This window comes from Drosophila biarmipes, chromosome 2L (genome assembly GCF_025231255.1).
Source record: "Drosophila biarmipes strain raj3 chromosome 2L, RU_DBia_V1.1, whole genome shotgun sequence".
Taxonomy (NCBI): domain Eukaryota; kingdom Metazoa; phylum Arthropoda; class Insecta; order Diptera; family Drosophilidae; genus Drosophila; species Drosophila biarmipes.
This window is the reverse complement of record NC_066612.1, coordinates 5,139,262-5,160,021: the sequence shown is the minus strand read 5'-3', so window position 1 is coordinate 5,160,021 and position 20,760 is coordinate 5,139,262. Positions and strand designations below refer to the sequence as shown.

At 38.1% G+C, this 20,760-nt stretch overlaps 2 protein-coding genes across 5 annotated transcripts in view; one reads left to right on the top strand and one right to left on the bottom strand.

Moving 5' to 3' along the window:
* The window catches only part of LOC108033591 (fibronectin type-III domain-containing protein 3A), a 260,877-nt gene that overhangs the window by 110,542 nt on the left and 129,575 nt on the right, over nt 1-20,760 (bottom strand). For 3 of the 4 annotated variants that reach the window (XM_050885606.1, XM_017107937.3, XM_050885607.1), the window contains exon 2: nt 7,754-9,830. The exons of the other annotated variant lie outside the window; for it this stretch is intronic. In XM_050885606.1, the coding sequence (XP_050741563.1) occupies nt 7,754-9,566 (1,813 nt within the window). In that variant the 5' untranslated portion in view covers nt 9,567-9,830. The remainder of the gene's footprint in view (nt 1-7,753; nt 9,831-20,760) is intronic. 4 annotated transcript variants of the gene reach the window in all.
* On the top strand, nt 18,813-19,639 carry LOC108033686 (uncharacterized). Its single transcript, XM_017108158.3, has 2 exons — nt 18,813-19,112; nt 19,169-19,639. The coding sequence occupies exons 1-2, from the start codon at nt 18,929-18,931 to the stop codon at nt 19,462-19,464; spliced, it is 480 nt and encodes a 159-aa protein (XP_016963647.1). The 5' UTR covers nt 18,813-18,928; the 3' UTR covers nt 19,465-19,639.

Genomic DNA, 20,760 nt, shown 5'->3' with positions numbered 1-20,760 from the left:
TTGTTGCACTTGCCAGTGCCTAGGAGACGTCCTATATCTTTGGTTTTCCTTTTTTTTTGCCCCTCGCGGCTTACAATTAAATCTGCGGCCAGACTGTGCGGCAATTATAAGGGCACATAATTTTCGCTTAAGTGTTTTATGCCCCTCCAATTTTTTTCTGTTGGGGGGGGACAACAAACCCTTCATTATTATCCGAAAAAGCTTTTAAAGGGTGAGATAAATTTCACGCTTAAATCGCCAACGTTTTGAGCCACATCCTGGGCCACAAATTCAAACAAAGCACGCAGGAACTTTGCTTGTTTGTCGTGTTTGGTTTTTGGTCTACAACTCTCCAATTTGTGAAACAATCCGACCGTAAATGTCGGCCTCGCTCTCCCTGACAACTGCAGGCCTTAAAGCGCTTTAATTAAGTTCGACTTGAGCCGGATTGTTTTAGGAAGTTCCTGGCCACAGGAGCCCCTTCCCGGAAAGCCGATTGAAAGTTGCGAAAATTGGTGTCAACACTTGGCCAACATGACTGGCAAGCCAGCACCAACTATCCCAATTCGATTCTCTGATTCCGCTCCTCCTGAAAGTTTTCAGTACGAGTATTTCATTAGGAACTTTTACGACTGTTTGCACTTACCGTGTGTGTCAGTTGCACAAAGTCGTCTTGGTTGCAAGCAGTATTTAAAAAGTATTATTTAAATATTTCCTTATAAACTTGTATTTATTACTATTTTTAATAAAATCATGGAAGGGGAATTTTTTTCTAGAAATAAAAATAAACAATTATTAAGAAATTCTACTTACATATGGATTTGTACTTCGAAATTAGGGGCAGTAATGACTAATCGCATTTATTTGTAAACATTGCTTATCAACGTAGTACTTTTATATTAATCTGAAAGTTCTATAAAGACCCCTTACGAGTATTTGGGGAATCGAGTACTTGATATACCATATACATTATATTGAGTTCCCAGGAATCGTCTATCTCGTACTGAAGTGCAAGCTTTAAGAGATGAAATTGTCGAAGAGAATACTTTAAGGGGAATTCTGCCGAATCAGCATCAATTACCGCTTATCAGCAATAGTGAAATTCATAGAAAGCGGCAATCAAACATCTGAGAATACTCGTCATATGTGCAAGCAAATACCAACACATCAGATTGAGCTTATAAAAAATACCCTCTCAAAGTCGGATTAAATCAGTTGCATCTTAAGCTCGATCGAGTGAGCATTTACTACCTAAACAAAATGCAAAAGCTGGCTGTTGTTTTGGTTTTTGGCATCATATCTGCAAGTTCCAATGGCTTTGTAGTGGGTTCCCTGAAGACCGAATGCGATGATGCCTGCGAGGAGACTCTCCAGCCCATGATAGATCTCATTAGGACCCAGCAGGATCGACTGAAGGCCTGCGAAAGGAGCGACACGAATGCGGGACAGGTGAGGATTGAGGGCCAACTGAAGGATCTGCACAATAAGCTGGAAAAGTTCACCTCTGTATACGAGACAATCGGTTCGCGATCCTTCTACATCGAGAAGAAAAACAAGCTAAATTGGTTTGCAGCTGCCAACTTTTGTCGCCAAAAGGGCGGCTACCTCGCCAACATCCGAGACGCCCAGGAACTTGGCCTAATCTCGGCCAGGCTGCAGGAGAACTCTGAATTCTGGCTGGATATCAACGACTTATCCAACCTTGGAGAGTACGTTTCTTGGACCACCGGCGAGGCTGCCACCTTCTTCGACTGGCACACCGACGAACCACTATCAGTTGAAAAGACTCAGCGCTGCGTCTCACTTCGCGACGGGAAAATGAGGGTTAACTCGTGTGCATTTAAAACATATTTTATATGTCAAGTAGATGAATAAAACTATTAAAATGGATACAAATCAAAAACATATTGATCCTAAAAACATTTAAAAATAAATATAATCCTAAATGTTATCAAATTATGTTACTGTTTTCTAACTATTAATTAATACTGATAAATAGCTCACCCTTTAAAGTTATTTTTAAAAAACGTATATAATATATTAGTCAAAAATAACTGACATCACCACTGTTTTAAAATAAAACAGTAACAATATTAAAAAAAATTCTGAAATTGAAATTAAAATATTTATTAATTATTTAGACAATTAAAGCTTGTATACAATACTAAAATTACTAAATGTAAAAGTAGAGGCGCTGAAAGCTATCGGAATATTATATTAAAAAAAAATCATTTTGACTTGAAGCTTAACTATTCTCTGTCATAATATGCATTTATAAGTTTTACCTGCCATGGTCTAATTTTTCTTTAATGTAATTTTTAAAAACAATTTTTAATTTAGGATGGTTTTCTTACTCCCATGAAAATTTTAAACAAACCAATACTCCGAATATAAAAAAGGAAGTTCTTCTTAATTTTTTATAAATATACAAATGCTTGTTTATTTTATTAAAGTGCAAATTCCTAATTGGCCTGGCAAATAAAGAAGCATTTGGTGTCGCAGTGGCTGTCGTAGTACCAGTCGTTGTACAGGAAAATACAGTGCTGCATATCGTCATAGTTATCGGGTTCGCCGTAGCCCCAGTTCAGAAATACCGTCGGCTGGCCGGTGCTCGTGTGGACAAACTGGCCCTCGGTGGCCAGATCGGTGGTGTCCAGCCAGTAGACCTCGCGGTCTTCGAGGTGCTCCTCCAGGGCACGCTGCTCCTTGGCGCTCTCGATCCTCACCAGATTAGCACCCATCTGGCGACACATGCTGGCCGCCCCATACCAGTCCTGCTTCTTGTCCTTCTCCCTCTCGATATAGTAGTACTTCGTACCAATCCTCTGAAAGTTTGCTGGGAGGGTTACGTTCCTCCTGGTCTTCGGCTCCGGAAAACTTTCAGTGTTCACTAGCTTGGCCTGCAGATCCCCCAGCTGGGTTTCTATCGACTTCTGTGCCTCGTGAACTGTATTCAACTGTGTCGACTCGCATGTTTCCCACTCCACTCGATGGGCCGCCACATGATTAAGCATTGCTTGCAGAGCCGCAAAACAGCATCCGTCCAATTGGGTTGGTGCCTCCCTCAGGGAACCTGCTAGGTTCGGACCCTCAGTGGTCACTGGCGAGGAGGCACAGGTATCGATCACTAGCGCGAAACACAAAACTGCTGCGAGCAACAGCATTTTTAATCGTGTTGGGAATGCAACTGATTTGCCTCGCCTTCGCCGTATTGTTTTTAAATGCTCTCCCCTTGTTTCGGTATGGGTCAGTCAAATGCAGATAAGCCGGATGACTTGGTATTGCAAAATGCTTGATAAGTTCGCTCTTGATTCCCTTAAAATCAACCTACATATATTTTATTGGGAATCATCGACAAAACAGAGAGTTCCTGGAAATTACGCTGCTTTTGCAAAAGCTTTTCTCGCAAAAGAATCTATCAACAAATTATGAGCCAATACAGAGTTAGATTTCAAAATTACCGAATTCTATAATGGTTAAGGAGTAATACTATTTTTATGAACAACAAAAACTACAAATATATTTTGTTTAACTATGCTACATAAACTGAATTATCACCTTGTACTATTTTTTGTATTTTCTGCTTTCAATGTTTTTTATACGTATATTCTAATAAATGTTTTATTTTCTTTATTAGCATACTCATTCATGAGAATTTCATTGATTTTACTTAATCAAATAACGAATTCTTGAGAAGCTTATTTAAATTAATAGTCTTTTGTTATCAATTGATGTGATTTTTTGAAAATATGTTTTTTTTATTAAAATACAAAAGTATACCGAGACCTTTTGAAAACCCAGGATTGGTACCACTTCCAGATAGATACATGTAAATACATAGATACACACAACGTAGACACTGCATGACTAATGCGAAAAACACATACATAAGTGCTGCTAATGCACAAGAACATGCAGTTCGCCCGGAAAATGGGAGTGGGCAATATTTTGGAATCTGGAATTGCCGAGAGCTTGGGAATAAAACCGGGAGGGAACCGGGGAAACCAAGCATTGTCGCAATATGACGCATACGCGTATATTTTATGGCCAACAGATATGGTAAAAAGCGGGGGGCGGGGCAGATAACTATGACTTCATTATGAGCTCATGCCCGTAAAGTGCAATCCAAACCAGCCCAGGCCGAAGCGAAGCGAACTGAACCCAAAAACCCGCCCAGTGGAGGCCCGACAACTGCCAGCATAAGCCAAACATTAATAATAAACAACTTACAAGCCATAAACCAATGGGATGCCGACTACCAACTACCAACAAACAGAGGCAGCGGCAACGAGCCTCAAATAAATTACACCATGAAAAATAAACAAATTCAACGGCGAGGCAGTGCAACAAAAAAAATCACCCAGAGGAAATGGCATTAAAAGCGTGTTGGATGGGGTGAGAAAACGCATTTCCAGTTAAAAAAAAAGCGAAAAAAAACGAATAGTGAGTGCTAAAATTATGACAACAGGCGGCTGATCCTGCACTGGCTATAGCCCAAAAAAAAAACAAAGAGTGAGCAAAATGGAAAAAGAAATCCGCTCAACTGGCAGCCAAAAGGCAATGGAGATGGTACAAATTGACACTGGACATGGGGACATCGAAATGGACATGGGTGCGGATGAGGCTGAGTTTGAGGATGTTCATCGCCCTGGGATGTGGACACTGGCGACAGTCGACTGACGGAGAAGAACGGAGGAAAGTCGGCAAGAATGATGCATGCCACATGCTTCGCACTTTACACTCACCAAAGAGCCAGCAAGCCAAGAGATTTCCAGATTCCAGGAAACAAATACCCACAGGATTCAACCTACACTCCTAAAATCAATAATAAATCAATAATCAATCAATAAATCACTAAGAATTTGAAATAACATAAAAAGGTGTCTAAAAGTATGCAACAATATATTTTATATGTGGAAATAGTCTTACTTCCTTTACAGCATACTTTTAGACGCCGTATAAAATGAAATTCTACTGTTTTATTGTCCTTAAATAAATAAAAAATTAAAAATAATATATTTAAATACCTATAGTTTAAAATAGCTATAATGCTTTTATTAATCTACTATTTATTTTCCTAAATGATTTAAAAACCTTATAAATATAAATCTTCAAATGTCAGTTATACAATTTAAAAAAATTGTATTTTTAGGCAAACAAGTTATTTTTAAATTTATAAAAAAAATTCCAAAAGTTACAACCATTTAAAAGATGAATTTTCCAGAACACCCCTTCAAAAGAAGTCACCCAAATAGCGACAATAGGCAAATGAAAACCAACACAAAAAGCGAGCAAACAGAGAGGGAGCGAAAAAGATTGTAAAGCGAGACAGATAGCTTAACGGAGATAAAAAATGTTCTTGGCAAAAAGCCTGGCTTGCTAAAAAAAGAAAAGGAATAGTTAAAAACTGAAAAATTCGTATGTGTAAGTGAAAATTTGCGAAAAAGCGGCGCAGCAACAAAGGGAAATGGACACCATTGTCTCTGTGCGTGCGAAAGAGCAGACCCGGGAAATTGCCGACAGAGAGGCAAGATTGCATGGAGAATAAGGCAACAAAGTTGCATGTGCCCAGGCATAGCGAAAAAATCGAGGAGTCCATAAGACCACAGCGTGTGGCGGACCAGTGGAACGAAAAAAAGATATATCCACATACCAAATGAGCGGAGGGCTGAGGAAAGGACCACTTCCCCGGCAAACTTGGCAGTGGAACAAAAACAAAAACAAACCAAACAAAAAAACGAGGAAAAATCCGGGGACTCTGGTGACACAGTGTCATCTGCATACACACAGCTGGATATGGTCAAGTTGGCGCACAAAATTGCCTGGGAGTGTCGCCAACTGTGATGGCTTCAATATGCACCATCCCTGTCCCCCGATCCGCAGGATCCCCCAGCAGCAGATAGGTACACGATGGTCCAGGTCTCAGGGAAACGGCAAATGCAAATTGAAACACAGCTGAAAATGGCAAAAATGAATCGGATTAGATGTCGCCGGTTAAAGTCAACAGAAGACGCAGTCATCACTGGAGGCCAATTGCCAGGTGTTGAACCCAAAGGACGCCGTTGATAGTCGTCAATGAAAGAGGACAAATAGAGCCGGATTTCCGTTTTTTCAGGATTGTGAATTGATATGGGTGGGGGAGAAAAAAAATGGAATACCGAGAGGTGTGAATTAAACTCGCACATATCTAAACTCTGCATAGCAAACTAAAATAGATAGAAGATACTTTGTGATCAAATAATATACTATAGTAGTAAAAAATGAAAGAAGAAAGCACTCTCTATTGTATCTATGTTCTAGAATTTAAAAGTTATCGATAGTATCGCTGTCTTTAAATTGATATTTAAAATTTTTAAATATAACAATTGTTCTGGATCAACTTAGTTTTATTTTAATAGTATTAAAAATTATCTTCACACAAAAGCACTTTCATAAATAGTTGGTCAAGTGTCACTAATTTGACTTCGATAGTAAGCAACTCTTAATATTATCGATACAATCGATGTCGGCCACCATCGCTTGCCCAACCCAATTTGGCAGATCTTCTTCACTTTATGAATTTTAAAAGGCTTCAACTTTGTGGCTAAAACAATTACCTCTTAATTTGCATTCAGCTTTGGCTCTTTCTGTTTAAGCCTCTGTTGTCGATGGTCCAACAACACAGTCTAACCTGCCCGTGTCAACTGAAGCCTGGGCCAGAACTACTTATTGCATGGCCAAACAAACAGATTATTTGGCAAATAAGCCGGGCAAACAAGTCAGCAACTTGCCCAATGCCTTTGCTACCTCAGATGTGGCCAGTCGAAAAGCAAACAATCCCAACACAAAGGGAGCGCCCCAACGGTTCTGAAATTAATTTTAACCCTGACCAGGGCAGCGTACATACTAAAGGGCCAACTTGGCCGGCTGGCTGGCTCAGTTAGCTTTGCTTAACTGATTAGGTCCCTGGTCGGTTACAGGCGGCCCGAAAGGAGCCGACGGGGGGATGGGGTCCGGAAATAGGGTCTCGGGTTGCCCGTGTAACTCTCATCCTACATGTGGCCGCCATGAATCAAAGCGGAAAGTAATGGCCAAAGTTACAGGGAAGACACTTTAGATCGTCCAGACTCTATATGTGGTCAGTGCACAGAGAAAAATGCTCAATATACTTGGATAAAATTATTTTAAGTTTTTATTTTTTGCAGTATCACAATTTAAGTTTTGTCCAAATTGTAATAAAATATTCAAATATATATAGTTTCAAACATATAGTTTTTATCATAGTTTAAAAATCAAAGTTAAGTGTCTTCCATAACACATAACATTTTAAGGAAAAATTCAATAATTCTTATAAAAAAATGTGATATATTTCATACCATAAGAAAATTTACAAATTACCTTCGTCCCTTAGAACAATACTCACGTGTAAAATGTTTAAAATAAGACAAAAACATCGGGAATATGGTCAACAAATTTAAAAAATATATATATATAATTATATTGGTTTGCGTGTTATATTTTAATTTGTTGATTATACATTTTATTTAATGACCATACATTTTTTTAAGGTATTTTTCGGCTTTAAATGCTTGATTTCCAGCACAATGTTCAGTTTTCCTTAGAAAACCCCTATTATAATTAGCACAGGAGAGTTCCACATTTTTACGCACTTTAGGAAGACTTTTTTAGCAGTGCATGGGCCATTCTTTGGTCAAACTATATGGACCCAAATAGCCCCAGGCATCATGGACAGGAATAAAAACTGTACAACAAATGTCATAAAACGGCCACTCACCTCGATAAACTTTGCTGCGCTTGCCAGCGGCCACGATTTGTTGCTGTTGCTGTTGCTGCTGTTGCTGCTGCTGTTGCTGTTGCTGCTGAACAGTGGCTGCGTCCAGTTGCAGCAGCAATCTAGGCGCTGCTGCTGCTGCTGCTGCTGCCTGTGCAATGCTTCCATTAACATTTGTCACTGCCGACGGCGTTAAATGTGGCTGATGCTGCCCATGTTGCTGATGGTGATGATGAAGCTGCTGCTGCTGCTGCTGTTGCTGTTGCTGTTGCTGCTGTGCGTGATGCGGATGGGTATGGGTATGGGGAAGGCCATGCGAATGGGGCTGTGAATGCGGATGGGCATGAGTGTGGATGTGGGGATGATGGGCAATGGCGCCATTTGGGGCTGTCACCGCCGGCGGTCCATGTGCCGGGCAATAGCTGCGATATTCGCCATTGATGTCGATGTAAATTGGCGCCTCCACAAGTGGCCAAGCGGCGCCAGTCAAAGATGTTGCTGCGGCACCACCCGCTGATGTTGCTGCGGGAGTTGCCGCTGTCACAGTGGCTCCTGCTGCTGCCGCTGCAGCTGCAACGGCTGCTGTTGCTGCTGCTGTTACTCCATTCGGTTGCAAGGTGATTAACTGCACGGGCAGCAGTTGGGCGCCATGAATATGCGGCAAGCCGCCATGGTGAGCACAGTGTTGCTGATGTTGCTGCTGCTGCTGCTTGGGCGACAACTGTTGCTGCTGTGTGTGTTGCTGCTGCTGTGGCTGCTGCTGCTGCTGCTGCTGCTGAATTTGCTGCTGATAATAGACAGTAGTCTGCTCGTAGGCGGCATAACCCAAAGCCGTGGTTGTTGTCGTCGTAACTGACGACATGTTGCCGCTGGCCAGCGACGATTGTTGCAGCTGCTTGGCCTTCAAGGCAGCGGGCTGAAAGGGTGGCGCCAATGGGGTAAGATTCGATTTGTAAGCCTTTATCAAAGCACTGCTCGTGGATGTTGCTGATGTGATGTTGCTGGCGTTGCTGTTGCTGCTGCTGTTGCTAGTTGCAGATGCACTGGTTGATGGCTTTTGATTTGCCTGCTGTCCGTTTTGCACCTTCCGGCCGGCCTTTGGCCTTTCATTGATGGGGCCACGACCACTTGTTGTTGATTCACTGCTTCGATTGTTATTGTTGTTATCCACCACCGACAAAAGGGCCGGCGGTTCACGATTATGACCTGACCTTTCGATTACCTGATAGCTTTCACCGATGAAAGTCACCAAATCCTGGCAGGCCTGCTGCAATTCCGCCGATGTTGCTGCTGTACCAGCTGCCGCCTCATCGTTCTCGTCCTCATCGTCGCTTTCGATAACGTGTTCGATAATGCGCAAGTTATCGTAGTCTATGATCCGGGCATAGCCCATACCGAAAGCTAGGCCCGTAAGTCTGGCCACATCGTCGATCTCCTCTTCATCATCGGACTCCACTGGTATCTTCTCTTCGATTGGGGCTTCTTCAAAGACATCATCGTCAGCTTCTTTTGATTCTCCACCATTTATCGTGGCCTTCCCATCACCATCATTGTTGCTATCGTTATCGATTCGTATACCATTTGTTTCTACCTGCATTTCCTCTTCCTCTTTGATGCCTCCCTCCATTTCCAATTCCTCTTCAATAATTTGACTCAATCTGGGTTTCAGGGGCTTTAGCTCCGATTCATCATCCTCATAGTTATCGGTTTGGGTACTGTTATCGATAAATATCGTCTCCGTTGACCCATAGAAGTCGCACTCATCGCAAACCAACTCCAATTTGCTTTCATTAATCTCCAAGACGGCAGCTGCCATTTTGTTAAATATGTTGGATTCTGGTGAAACTTCTTAGTTGATTAATAATTACTGGTTATAAGTAATTACATGCTTAGTGATCAGAGATTGCAAATTGAGATTCTGTTGTGACAACAGATGCAATTTATTGTAATTGCCTCGGCACATTGTCGCCGAAAGTGTCATGTTGCTGTTAATCAAACAAAGTCACTAAGGCTAAGCTTCGATAAGCATAAGGGCCAAGTTTTGGGCCTCAATTATTTACACCTTTTGGATTGGCAAGGCCTGAAACGAAACGGAAAACAGAAAGAAAATTGTTTAACTCAAGGAGTCTTTCACTTTCAATCAACTTTGCCCTCTCAAGCTCGAGGCAAAAGTTTGACTTGTGTTGTTTTTTCGCCCCTTTTCCCCCTTCTGCACCTACCGATTGTTTATTGAAAGCCATAAAATATTTATTTTAATTAAAAGGAAATCATAAATGCAAGTACAAAAGGAGAGCGATGACTGAAAGTGTTTGCATAGCTTGGGGAAGGAGTTTGAGTGCCTTTTACTTAGTTAAAAAAGCATAGTTTCATTGGTAAAATGTATTCAAGTCAAAAAGCCAAGTTACTAAGTTCAATTTATAAAATTAAATTCCATTCCACTAAGAGGATTGCCTGTAATTTAACTAAAATTAAGCTGGCCAGTTATAAATAAATCTAGCTGAGTGGCAAGCAAAGTGAAATATAAACCAGTTAATAAATATTTAATACCGCTAAATAATTTGCTTTAATCTTAAGCCCCATTTAAATGCATTTTACTTAAATTTATTGTGCCACAGCGGCAATCAAATAAAACCAAATATACGAAATAAAGTGAAAAAAATAACATCAAATGCAATGGCAGGCAAAATCAGCTAAATCTGCACAAATGCAAATGAAAATCTATTCAACAACTTTTGCCACATGCCAGTACGCACACACGGAGATTGGTCAATATGCAAAATGTAGGTATGTGTAAATTGCGTTTTGGTCAACAATTTCAATATTTTATGCGGCCAACCTGGCGTATGAGCAATGTGTCCTGCCGCCAGACACCAGAAAATGCTGTGCGAGTTCTTGCGGCCAACCGAACCGATGAATAATACATACAATATACCGGAAGTTATTTTCTATTCAATTTACACTACTTAAATATGTCGGAATATTTCGAGAGACTACGAACTAAGCTTGGGCATCAAGGGTTCAATGGCAAAATAATGAAAATTCTGATTGGATTTCTATGCAAATATTTTCAGCTTGTAGGAAAATGCTTTATTTTCTTTTCATATATTATGTGAGCTAGATACCACTTAAATCTTTTGATTTGATTCTAAACATGGTCAGCTTTAATATTTAATAATAACTTTGTAGAAGTCCATTTAAATACTAAATCATTGTTATATGATTTAAGTGCACCTTTATTTCTTACTCGGTAATAATGTATATTTAATATTCTATTTATTGCCAATTGATGAAAGGTAAACAAAATGCTAATACAATATTTGCCCTTCATAAATTTCTAATCCACATAATACAATTTTCCCATTAAATAAATGATTGAGTTTAATGCATTTTTAATACGATTAAACAGTGCTCATTAAACCAGACTAAATAAAGTTAGACTAATTGGTTAAAGTGGTTAAAATTGCGATGCAAAAATTTTAAACGTGAGTGCAAACATGAAAATATTTTTAATTACATAGAACTAAGCAATATAAACAACATAAACCAAAATGAAAACAATTGGAGAAACATATCTAAAATGTATTTGATAATATTTCAGTGCATTTCACATGCCGCAGGAAAACTGTTTACAAAATAGCCGCAAAATATTTGTGAGCTCATTTCCATTTCCGAACGCGCGATTTCATAATTGAAATGCAGAAACATTTTCGAATAAAACAAATTTTGCATTGTGCAATAATTACACAATCAGAAAAAGGGGAACAAATTAAAAAAAATAGGGAATTCATAATTAAGGTTGAGCAATTCAAGCAAACTATGCGTGACCATTAAATAATTTGAGGAAATTATTTAATAAGCACCTCTCGCCAGAAAGTCATAAATGAAAGTCAGAGTCATTCGACTGGGCGTTACTGGGTGGGCGTGGCATTATCAATAAAGCCCAGTTGCGGGGAAAAAATGGCAAAACGATGCGCTCTCCGCAAACTTGGAAAAACGCAATTAAGTTGGCAACGCCAAAGGAATGATGTGGAAAGGGTTTTGTGGAAGGGGCAGCCTCAGATACTTTTAGTATCTGTGTGCCGGCGCTCCTATGTGTGGGTAAGCCAACAAATTTAATTAGCGCCACAAGATGATAATAAAAAATAAATAAAGCAACAGCATAAGTAAAGTTATTGCTGCGCTTAGGGCAAGTTAAGTACGAATTTCAAAACACTAGGCATAATTAAATGGATTCCTGTGAAGGGCTGCCTCAAAAATTACACTTTCTTAAATAACTTCTTTCAAAGTATGCCATAATAAAATATGGCTTAAGATGCGATATTATAATATCATTTGATTCAATCAATTTTTTCTGAGTTCCAGATAATTACTGTTTTAAGTCATATTTTTAAGGGCAAATATGAATACAAATATTGCAATGCTCTATATATATTAAATTAGTTTTCATGATACGGACGTTTGTTCAAACCCTTATGATAAGGGAACTTAATTGTTCAAATACGTATTTCCCCAAAAATTTACTTTTTATTTCAGCTGACCATTTCCGCTGACCTGTTTACTCCGAACTGCATTGCTGATAAGCAAAATATTTTTAGGGTTCATAGATCACACATTTCAATAGAAGCTTTCGAAATTTGCGCATTTCGCCTTTACTAACCTTTAAAAAAATATTATTTTGTTATGGGTCTTCAAGTGAATCATAATTAATATGTATGCAAAGATCTCGAAAAAATATTGAGAGCTAGGGTATATTTAAGTATAGTGGAAATCTGTAAAATCTTGCTTTTTACTACACATTTGTGTTATTATTATTTATTTGTTATTATCTTCACTTTCCTAACACCTATTTACAAAAATGCCTGCTAGAATTTAAGCTCAGGACTGCAGATTTGCACTCAGATTGTCACTCAAGCCACCAAATCCTCTCTGAAATGAGTAATTTTGCCGAAGAGCTCTCGGCTTTCCTAGGAACGCCTCTCTTTTCCCTCTTTTTAAGGACTTTCCACTCTCACGACGCATGAGTGAGCGATTGGCCGCAGGAACTATGGGGAAACCGAAACCAATTTCGAGCTTTTAGCGCTACAAACGCAACAAGTTAGACTTGAATTTTATGACCAGCGCCAAAACAACAACGACTATAAATAACTTCGATAAGGAATCAAAAATACCCTGTACTACGCTTTATTTTGAAAGTGAAAAATATAATTCCCTTATGTTGAAACGGCTTGTCTTTAAAAGATTTCTTTTCTGTGAGATATTAAAAAAGTGAATTCGACATTCAAAGGATCTGTAGCTCATTGCTAGCAACATTTCCACGAAACCAGTATACCCTTGAGGAATAGGTGAACAGTACACCCAAATAGTAATAACTGGAAAACCATTTACGTCTTTCATTTCCATTTCATAGTTGCTTGCCGTTTGGATTGGGACTCGGAAATGAGAGATATTTGAATTTTGCGCTTAGCTGACCCTTTCCCTTTAACCACTTGATGATCTTTGGCATTTCGGTCCCACGCTGCGTATGATTAATACCTGTGTTAATTTGTTTTATTGCTCATACGCCGCGTGGCCCGGGCATATCTAAGATGCGCCGCAAATGATAAATTCGCTGCACGCTCATCACGCCCCATTCATGCGACATGACGTTTGACTAATGATAGACCACCGCCTCCATAACCAGTTTTTTGTTCCCCATTCTTGAAAACTCTAACGGCTTACCTTTAAGCTAGGCAGCAAGAAAAAAACAGATAAAATATAACAAAAAGGGAGCGAAAGCATGAGAATGGAGCAGAAAAGTAGGCAAGACATAATAACATAGATAAAATGTTGACAACTTGCTAACAAATGAAATGCAAACATGTTGCAGCAGGTCCTTGAGGAGGGAAAAAGGAGCAGGATGCTGATGAAGGAGCCGCACAAAAGGGACATTTATATGTAGTCCCACGAACGGTAGCCTAAGCCCCTCAACCGATAAGGCCGCGACGAAGGCTCTTTATGGGCCGACGAGGAAATGCTCTCACGGGATCAGATCTCAAAGGATAGAATTTTTCATATATTACAAAGGCTCCTCAGTTAGGCATGTTCCTTTTTGAAAGACATTTAAAGATACTATAATATAAAATATGACGAAATGGTTATGATAGTTTAAAGATTTTATAGTCTTTCATATAATTAAACAATGAATAATTAGATAGCAGAAAGTTAAAAATATGTTTTAATGTAAGATTACACTATATTGTCATTATTAAATCTTTGGTGCTGTAAGACACCCATTATTTAAAGTTCTTCTGGAAATGCAAATATCTTTTTTTGGCTAGAGTACACATATCAAAAAGGAAACTCCATCCAAATCAGCGAGTCCTGCTTAGCCTACATTCTCCTGTGTGGGCGACACAAAAGCGAAACCCTGATAAAAAGTTTTAGTTTGGAAACTTAACGAATACCAAAATGCAATGACAAAAAATACTTTCAATATTACCACTGCGAAAATCGTATATTTACTAAGAAACTATATTAAATGAATTATTACTTTTCAAATACTTCTTAAAAATAATTTACCTGAAGAACGATTTATAAACATCAATTTACATTTGCAGGTCATATCTAACTAACTTTTTTTGTTTGATAGTCTATAAATTCTTTTTAAATATTAAAACATATTATATTTATTTCATTCATATATTTATATTATATTTCTCACCTAAATAATAATCGAAATAGCCCCGCAGAGAGAAGAAAAAAACAGTAGAAAGCGGCTTGCAGACAGGCAAACTGTGAAAGGAGCTTAAGGACTTAGGAAAGGCAGGGAGTCCGGAAAAGCCGGGTGAAAATGGGGAAAAACGATGGCGGGCCAAATGCGGTGTGAGTAATTAAGACGCAAGTGCGTAAAAGCTGCCCGCATGAAAATGACGCAAATGCTCGGCGTCAGACGAGAAGATGTGCCGCTGGAAAATGGGCTGCACGCTCCCCGAAAGAAAGCACGAGAAATGGCTTCAATTAATTGACTTAGAAGAGAGGGAAACTGCTGGGAAACATTAAAAAAAACGAACATTTTCTTGTGGCATACTTTCAGGCATCACTGGGCGCGGGACTCGGCTAATGCTGGTTAAGCAAGAAAAGCGGCTTAAGTCCCAATCAAAATGTCTTGAACAGCGTGTCTTGTGTTGATATTTAGACAGCTCCGTTCGGGCCAGGCTTAAATTCTGGCGAATCTGTGAATCAACAAAATGCAAATCACATTTCGCAACAACAGCTGGCCCGTCTGTTTCCGCAAACGGGCGAGCAAAGTCAATCAAAATTGACAATCTATGGGTATAAAATTTCCAATTGGCCAAGGAGGCACGTCCCAGACATAAAACAAAATTACAAGGCCCACAATACAAGGCTGGCGCACACACACACATGGTCAATAAACAAAGTGCAATTAGTTGATATACGAGATATCAAAAGGGTGTATATGGCACACGCAGGCATGCATACATGCCTAGGTGGAGCAGGTCAAAGTTTATTGCCTTCGGTCGGCCGGTAGCTGCAAACTGCAACTCATATTTTACCAAGGCCAAAAATGTCTCGCTGGCTGCACATAAAGCATTTTACTTGGGAAAACCCGAGCTGACACTGATGCTGACACTTCCACACAACTCATCTGTCTCCCCAGTCGCCCTGCCCCACCACGGTGCATATAATTTGTCACTTGCATGGTCTTCATACACCGAAAAACATGGCCAGCAGACAGTCAGCCAGATAGCCAGGAACACGAAAAGAAACAACGGTTTGTATAGGGCACATTTTTCCTACAAAAAATGGTAGGCATTCTTAATAAATAGTAATATTCCCTTTTAAACACAGGCAGTAAACAGTTCTTAACTTAAAAAAAATCTTGCCTTTCCTTTAAATTATATTTATATTATATTACTTAAAATTCTTAAGATTCAATTTTAAATTACCAACTTGTTTCTATTTACAAAAATAAATAATCTATTTTTTAATTTCATGTTATTTGCTTTAAGTAAACATTTAAATAGTTTTTAATAAAAGTGGAATGTATCTTATAAATGATAGAGTTTTTTAATGTTTTTACTATTTTTGTTCAATTATAACAATCAGAAACATACATTAATTAAAAGGTATATTACGTATATTTACGTTCTAGATTTGTACTTTTAAATGCTGCAAATTATGAAACCCTTTTTAAGTAAAAATAATATTTAGATAATTATATAAAGGTTTTTAAGGCTTATTTAGTGCTTATTGTTCGTGTAATCCCTGATTTTCCTTGGTGTGTGGGCAAAATGGAGGAAAATGAGGGAAAGGGTTGCCGGACAGGTCATCCTTTCGAATGAAACACAGCAAGTATAACTGTCAGGCTGCAGAATCTGTCGTTTATCACGCATGTAGGTATACTTCTCGCACGTACGCACACCTTTGGAGCTCACTGTGTAGGTTGACTCTGCATAAATGTCAAAGAAGTTGTGATATTTTACCCGTTTGAAAAAGAGGATATTCGTTCAATCGAGCATATTTGATTGACCAATTAAACTAAAACTCATCCGATGACTGCAGTGGAAATATTGATAGGAGATTAAATTCTAATTCCAGTCTAATTTTACATATTAAAGAATTGGGATCTCTTCCCTTTTAAACATTTTTTATAAATATATTAAAAAATAACATTTTAATTTTATTACTAAAAAACAAACTATTTTTAATCTTAGAAATTGTTTGATATGCTGTATCCAAGTATAGCAACATTAAATTTGCTTTACCTGCTTTGTAAAACCTGATAACCATCCTTTATAAAGACACAAATAAACCTGAATTTCCGTCCAATGGATGCCATGCTGACATCGCCATTGTTCACAATTCAACTTTTCTCACTAGCCATAAATAATAAGAGGGAAACGTGTCATTCTAAACATGCCTTATGCTTTCACCTCCCAACTCCATAAAAAACCCCATTCGTGTTTTGTTTCTGTGCACACTGACAAGTGTTAAAATAACATTTGTACTGCATTTTAAATGGCATTTTCAGACAAGAATTTCCGAGCGAAAGTATCTTAACTTTTTTTTGGGAAATTCTTCTTTTATTTCTACTGTGCTGAAGCGCTGAAACCAAACAATCAACAAACGAATTTCCTGGTAGTCCGGCCATTGCTTATTTTGGGTTGGAGTCAAAATGCTACATTTAGCCGAGGAAAACATCAAACATTTAAAAATAAATGTTGGCTATGGGCGGAAGGCTGGTTTTCGTCCCTGATTTTTGAACGCTTCTATTTTTAGGTGCCTATCCGAAGCGGAAATCAAATAGAATTTAACCCACCTACAAAAGCCATTTTTGCATACACACAGATACATACGCATACAAGTATCCCTTGCACAAACACAAATGGACAAACTAGGTCCTGGGGCAAAAATCATAGCATACTTTGAAGCGCTGCCCAGGAATTTTAAGAAAAGTATTGCAATAGATTCCTAAATAGTTGCTTTAAAGTGTAAACGAAATGTAATATTTTTTTATATTTCCTTACATTTATTTACATTTCCTATTTTTTTTATTTAATTTAAATGACAAATATGAGTGTATAAATAGTTTTTAACCATTTTTTTTAAATTTTTTCTGTAGTTACAAGACAATTTTAAAATTTTACAATTTTGTTGTACTTTATTTTTATTTTTTTTTTAAATAACACATAACATTTACACAGTAATTACATTTTTTTTTTATCAATTTGAGCAAAATTGTTTATATTATTATTTATTTTTTATTTTTTATAGTAATAAAACAAGTATTATTCAATATATTTTTAAGGCTTAAAAATATTAAATGGGAAAAATATTGCATTATTTCGCAGTCACATTTTTCTTAACCAATTTTTGTGGACGCCCAAACGAACGCTCGAAAGGCTGCCATATGGTCACCTCTGACACTTTTTGATTAAATTACCATCGGCTGTCAATAGCAGAGATAAACAAAGGCGTTGCATTTTCCCAACTGTCCTTTGCATCCTACTGCCATTATTTTGTTGAGCTTCAAATTGAATAATATTATTTTTACTTTATTAAAAGCTTTTTCGTTTGGCTTTTCCATCAGTTTGTCTAAAGTTGACGACGATGATGCATCGGCATTGACATCTTGACTCTGACAACTGTTAGAGCTTTAATTGCCACTATAAACATGATTGATACCGAAGACTTAGTCCTTGTTTGTTTTGTGGTACAAACATCTTTCCCTGTTTTTCCTCTTTATATTTACTCATCTTTGTTTTTGGTTTGCTGTTTTTTGTGCAGGACCGAGTTTAATTAAACCTCCATATGGTATATTTTCTGGGGGCGATTACCGAAGAGTTTTGCGAGTGGGCGGTCAGGGATTCTATATTTAGACCACGCTGATTAGCAGCAGCAAAAAACGTCAGCACAAAGGCGTCCCTGGTGTAAATATCAGAAGCCAATATTGGACAACTCTGTGTGGCAAAGTTTGCTCAATTCCTTCCGTTGTTGTGGGCGTGGATTATTGATAGATATGGCTAACTCCCCTTACACATTGGCCAGCCTCTGCAAGGGTGATAGATAGATAAACGCTTGACGTCGCCCAATCGACGTAAATCTTGTTACCAACTGGATGACGAATTAAGCCTGGCCAAGGTGTCCCGTTCCAGCTGATATCAAGGGAACAAAGGCGACCTATTTCAGTCAACTGAGTGTTGTATACATCCATATTATTAAAGATATTAAAAAGAACAAACATATAATTCTTCTGTTTTATTATAGGACTCTTAAATGAACTGATCTAGGCCCTTTGTTCAGTCAATTAAATGCGAAAATTATTTATAATGTTTAAAAGGAATTCAAAATAAGCGAAATATCTATCATTCGATTTTATATTAGTCTCTTAAATGAAATATAATAATTCAACTATATTTTCTTTTCGAAAAAATGTAAAGCCTTTCTAAACAATATTATCAATATTCCCAAAGATAATATTTTAAATATATTTTCTATTAATATTCCCAACATAGCTTGCGTTGAATTTCCTTGTCACCAAAGTCCCACACCTAGCTATCCAGTTTGATTTTGTATTTTGCCCGTAGCTCTCACTTCCACGTAGCTCTCAGTTCTTAGAAACGAATTTAGTGATAGCACACATTAATACAATAGTAGTTTCAACAACAAATCGAAAATATGCCCAACTTTAATGGAGCTATTATAGTGCACACGCTTCAGTTGCTGAACTCGCCGGCTACACTGCGAGAAATCGTGGTGACCATAGCAAAGAACACAGACTTGCCGCAGGATGAGCTGAAAGGGCCGGTGAAACAAACCCTCGAGATGGGCCACCGTTTGGGATTTCTGCAGAAACTCGACGGTGAGTTGTGGTATTACAATGTTTGGCCTATATCTTTTGGGTTTTCCCTTCGAAAGGTCGCTATTTTCTGGTTAAAATGACTTTCGACGCACTCATTAATGAGATGCATGCTCTGGACAAGGAGGAGGTCTTAGAGAAGCCAAAGATGGTCAAAACCAAAAAGAAGTTAGTGCAGAAAAGTCCCTTACCTACGGGCCTGGAGAAAAAGACCAGTAAGAAGGCGGTCAAGATCCCGGAACCGTTGGTAAATCCAAAACCAACTGAAAAAGGTCGAGTGCAGGACACTGTCAGTTCATCCAATATCGCAAAGCAAACGTCACCTATGGTGACAAAGCCAAAGCGCTTCAAGTAGCCCATAACACAGAACAGCACCACTCCCCAGGAAAACAGCGTAGTAACCCCAGATAGTATAAATATCTTTGCCCAGAGGATCTTCTCCCTTGGGCGTTAGGATGTGAAAAAAATTATCTGTTCTGTTGTATAAATATTTGGCCGTAATACTCAAAAGTATAAATTTTCTTATATTATCCACCAGTCTTTTCTTTCGCTAGAGATATGGATGTTAAATACTTTTTACAGAAGGAAAAATAGGTTGATTTGAAAATAAAGTCTTTGAAAATATTGTTAATAATTCCCCTGGGCACCAGTTAATTAAATTACCCAGCTGCAATTGGGAATACGATATTATTTTGTGTCTCCTAATGCCGCTGGCCAATGAGAGGATGCCTTTGAGAAATGTCTGCTCATTTGCGCAAGTTGACAAATGCCTCAATTAGCGTAGGACAAATCTTCAAATGCAAGGGAGGCACATCCATATATTCGGGAAAGTTGGGTGGCAATGAGCCGCCCGACAATGTCGCGACGCTTCCTATTCAATTTGAAAAGCAAATGAAGCGTCGCCTCCGCCAAGTGGCAATTTGCTCTGTGCATTCAGTTGACCATATGGTTGGTCACCCACCCAAGACGCCCCACGCAATCACCACCACGACCCTGCAAGTCCTTGCTTTTGCCCACCTACATTGCCAGTACCCCTTGAATTTTCCAAAAGGAAGCTTTAATACACTCAACAAATTGAACTGCGGAAATCGTAACTTTTATTAGCCTTTTTTCAATGGGAAGATACAAATATTTTATACCTTTTTTAAATTTTGTAGTTTTGTTTTCATTTAACAACTTTCAAATTTTTTTATATTTGATATATTTGTAATTTTTATAAAAATAAGTGTTTATACATTAATTTGATAGTATACTAATTTTAAAAACTCCTGAAATGTATTCCAAGTGTAATAGTTTTAGGTTTTAGGTATATATTTCTCTATGCTTTAATACACTCAACAAATTAAATCTTTTTAAATTTAGAAAATACTAACTTTTATAAGCATTTTTAAAGAAAAATATACAATGTTTAATATTTATATATTTTATAAATAAAATTCGGATAAAAATAAAGTATATTTCTTTTAATAGGTCACACTTAAATACATTTATTTGATAGCATAGTAACTTTGAAAACTTCTAAAATGTATTCCAAGTGGGATAGTTTTTAGTTTCAAGTATACTTTTCTCTCTCTGCTTTCCTTTGACCTTTGCGATGACGTCGGACCGGCGTCGGTTACCCCAAAGAGAGAGCAATGTAAACAGAGAAAGA

Excerpts from the sequence above, each read along its gene's own strand:
- LOC108033686 (XM_017108158.3), top strand. The coding sequence starts at position 18,929 with ATGCCCAACTTTAATGGAGCTATTATAGTGCACACGCTTCAGTTGCTG. Across the intron at positions 19,113-19,168 it reads ATTTCTGCAGAAACTCGACG|GTCGCTATTTTCTGGTTAAA; the intron begins GTGAGTTGTGGT and ends TCCCTTCGAAAG.